Raw genomic sequence first — 4,641 nt, forward strand, 5'->3', positions numbered from 1 at the left:
TACTATCAATGTAGCAAACTCAGGTTCAACTAAAATAGGCGTATGAAAAACTCTCCACTTGTTCGCTAGAATTCCAAACGTGCATTCCACATAACGTCTAGCTCGAGTGAGTCTCATATTAAATATTTTTTTCTTCAAATCTAAATTTTTTCTTGGGTAAGGCCTTAGTAAGTTTTCATGCAAGGCAAATGCCTCGTCTCCAACTATCACAAATGGTTGTTCTACACCATCATCATCGTTAGGTAACTTTTTTGGCAATGGGATGTTGTAATGATATGCTCACACACCATTATAATAAACTAAAATTTTACAGAATAATAAACAACATCCAGACTGTCGCTTGTAGAAATCGGTCGCATCAAATAAAACCATTAACAACGACAACTAAGATATCGACACGCACTCATAACAATATTACGTAGGATGTGTGTGACATTATTTTATGCTGACGCCAAAGAACAATCTAGTTCCCAGGCCCACAATAATTTAGTGACAAAGCCACCCACCACTCTCTGGTCAGCATCCTCGCGTCCGTCCCTTAAATCAGTGCATGAGCACCAACCACCAGAGTAACAGCCTCTCAAGTACCAAAGAAACCGATTTCAACGAGCGACAACTGGACTTCTTATGCAAGCAATAATCAGTGCGTTCGTTAATATTCAATTTGTGTATTTGAAGTATTACTTTTGTTTTATCTAAAACCTAAAACTCCTACAATATTATCTACAAACAACTGCGAATCAGGTAAGGCATATAATATAATATTTTATGTTGATTGCAGTTAATACATTCTATGTGCTTTTTTCCATAAAATTATATTGTACGGTGTATTTGATCTAATTCTCGAATACACGATCTCGAGAGCCCTCCGAACACCTGGAGGAAGGTAATAGCGTAATTTTACTAATCTAACTTTTACTATTTTAAAATAACTATCGACAGGAGTCGTATTTATATTTTTATTTTATCTTAATTCTACGTTATTACAATGTCCAGTTGACGATCGTATAACTTTTTACCTAATGGTGACTTTTTGAAGACATTAGGATCTCCAGCACATTGCCGGACCGATATTTCAGAAAACACGTTTCGGCTGGGTGGTAGCTGGACCGGTCATAAGAAGGAGCTGTAAGGATACCAAGGACGTAAGTAGCGTAACACACACAGCGTGTGTAAACAATGACACGCATTTTGAAAATTTGATATCAAAGTTTTGGCGTATAGAAAAATTGAGACGGACCCACCTTTAACAATAGAAGAAAAAATGTGTAGGAGTCATTTTGACAAAACAGTCCAACGGGACACAAACGGACGTTTTATTATCCGTTTGCCGTTTAAAAATACAAATAACGCGTCCGCATTAGGAAAATCGTATCAGATCGCAAGGCGTCGATGGGCGGCGACCGAGAATAGACTCCGAAATAATATACCTCTATGCGAAGCATACACGCAATTTATGCACGAATATGAAGCACTAGGCCATATGGAACGGGTAATTGAAGAAGAGGGCGAGGGAGAGGAAAAGGGTTGCTATTTGCCACATCACGCGGTAATAAATGAAAATAGTACAACGACCAAGGTGAGGGTGGTGTTTGACGCGTCCTGTAAGACAGAGTCTGGCAACAGCTTGAACGATTTATTATTAAAAGGACCAGTTTTGCAGGACGAACTATTATACATACTAGCGCGTTTCCGTACCTATAATTACGTATTATCAGCTGACATTACAAAAATGTACCTACAAATTAAGGTAGCTAACGAAGATTGTAACTATCAGCGGATATTGTGGCGAGCCGATCCAAAAATTCAAATACAAGTTTATCGTCTTACCACATTAACTTACGGTACGGTACCGGCAGCTTTCATAGCAACAGCTTGTTTAGAAAAATTAGCTGATACGGGAAATGATTACCTACGTGCACGTGAATCCATAAAAAGGGATTTTTATATGGATGACTATTTGAGTGGCGCGTCAACAAAAGAAGAAGCTATAAGATTAAAACATGAAGTACTGTCAATATTAGGGCAAGCGGGTTTCGAGCTACGGAAGTGGTCGTCCAATGACCCTAGTATTATAAATAGTAATGTCGGTCGTGAAAAAGGTGCGGGTAACGACGTGCGAGTTTTCGATTGTGCGATAACAAAAATACTAGACCTATTCTGGGAACCGAGCGACGACGTATTAAGGTATAAAGTAAGCGAATACGTTAAAAATATGGAAATTATTAACAAACGAAAAATATTGTACGAAATAGCTACAATATTCGACCCCCTCGGTTTATTAGGTCCAGTGGTAATAGTAGCTAAATTATTTATGCAAAATTTATGGCAGTTACGTGTAAACTGGGACGAACAATTACCGAAAGACGTATCAGACGAATGGCTACAATACAAAAAATGTTTACCGCGACTAAATAAACTAGTAATTCCGCGTATGATTATTAGTAAACATAAAATTATAAATATCCAAATTCATGGATTTGCGGATGCATCGACAAAAGCGTATGGCGCATGTTTGTATTTACGCGGTACGGATGAAGTAGGTACACACACAGTGAGACTTATATGCGCCAAATCTAAGGTCGCACCGTTAAAAACGATATCATTACCGAGACTAGAACTATGTGCTGCGTTACTATTGCAGCATCGTGTGATTCCAAAATTACGACTAGACATAGAGAGAAAATATTTTTGGTCGGATTCTACTATTACTCTTGCTTGGATCTCGTCACCGTCCACCAGGTGGAAAACATTTGTTGCCCACGGGGTTGGAGAGATTCAAGATTTATCCTGCACTAGTGAGTGGTCACACGTTAGTAGTTAGTACACACGAAAATCCAGCTGACCTAATATCGCGCGGGTGTGATGCGTCACAAATTGCGGCTATGGAATTATGGTGGTATGGCCCGAAGTGGTTGTGTTTAAATAAAGAGGAGTGGCCGGCAAAAAATGAGGTTTTAAACCATCAATTAAATAGTAAAAATATTCCTGAAAAACAAAACGTTATACAATTTTCCGGTATTGCCACGGATAAATTTTCTATATTTGACAAGTATTCGTCGTTGGACAAAATAATACGAATTACCGCCTGTTGCGTGCGTTTTTATAATAAAATAAAAGAACCAAAAATATCAGAGTACGGAGTCTTAACAACAACTGATTTGCATAATGCAAATTTGCAACTTTTAATTAAAGTACACAAGGACCATTTTGAAAAGGAGTTAAAGGAATTAAATTCGGCAAATGGTCAGGTATCGTCGAAAAGCAAGTTATTCAGATTGAGGCCGTTTCTCGACGCAGATGGATTAATCCGTGTAGGCGGGCGGCTAAAAAATGCGTTATCATTAGGTATTTTTCAAAAGCACCCCATAGTATTACCAAAGGATTCCGAGTATACTAATTTGTTGTTTAAACGGGAGCATGAGCAGTTATTACACGGGGGTCCGCAAGCAATGTTAGCGTCGATCCGGCTCCGCATTATAGTGAAAATAAAATAAAAGTATTTAATATTCTATTTTCTCAATTTCGTATAAATTATTAATTAAAATAATAGTCTAATCAACCTGAATATCCGAAGTAACCAGCAACGGAAACTTACAGTCCACTAAGCAACAAACTAGGTATAAGAAAAATAGTGATTTTTCTAAAAAAATTTTTTAGATTTTTTGGTTACAGTATAACCTATTTACGTGGAACTTTGTTTTCAATTTTCAAACCTTAACTATAAAAGTTGAAATATCATTTTTCAATTTAAAGTTCATAAATTGTGCCTATTTATTTTAAAAAATTTCACCTGTTATTGTAACAATATATCAGGAGCCTTTTATTAAATGTTTATGCTTTTTGACCCCACTACTAAAACTTTATTGACATTTATAGAAAATAAAACTAAAAAAAATGGAAACTGAAAATGCCACAAACAACCAAAACAAGTCAAAATATTTTGGTGGTGTATAAAAATGCTATTATAAACAATCAGGGGAAATTGCATGTACCTATCTACGATCATTTGACTTAAAGTTACACCAAAAACTAAAATCGATTATGTTAAAACGTGATATTATTGGTAAGTTAAGTTTCTATTTTATAATAGATCAATAACCAATAGATTACCTATAAATCACATTTTTTTATTTAAATCCCGTTAGTCGAGTTTTGGACAAGTACCTACATAGGTAACTTATAATAATTCATATTGTAATTTAATTAGGTACCAAAAAAATATAACTTCTCAAACACTGTGTCTAGAGGAACTGGTGGGATAATGCATTCGAATAATAAAATGTCTATAAACTTGCGGACCAGTTTCGCATAGTTAAATTTGGCATGCGAACTATAACTGAAATAGATAACCAGAATAGGTACATTGCTGATCACAAAGTACTTTCTGGAAAAGTACATACGATTTAATATTTATCAATAGACTGTATACATAGATACTTAGTATAATATAAAGTTCTATGGATTTATCATAGTACATAATATATTTTATAATATCTATGGCAATCGTCAATTGTCGACATTCGTCGGCGACGATAAACAATTTTAATAATTTCAGTGAACAAATAAGTAATAAGCCATCAATATAGACCGACAGTTATGAGCCGTATACATTATAATGTAAGTTTTAACACAAACTCA

General features: G+C 35.6%; 1 protein-coding gene across 1 annotated transcript; it reads left to right on the top strand.

The window, feature by feature from the left end:
• The first annotated feature begins 1,264 nt into the window (after positions 1-1,264).
• Positions 1,265-2,824, top strand: LOC132949109 (uncharacterized). Its single transcript, XM_061019891.1, has one exon. It carries the CDS (start codon positions 1,265-1,267, stop codon positions 2,822-2,824), a length of 1,560 nt encoding a protein of 519 aa, XP_060875874.1.
• Positions 2,825-4,641: the final 1,817 nt, after the last annotated feature.

This window comes from Metopolophium dirhodum, chromosome 7 (assembly GCF_019925205.1).
Source record: "Metopolophium dirhodum isolate CAU chromosome 7, ASM1992520v1, whole genome shotgun sequence".
Lineage (NCBI taxonomy): Eukaryota > Metazoa > Arthropoda > Insecta > Hemiptera > Aphididae > Metopolophium > Metopolophium dirhodum.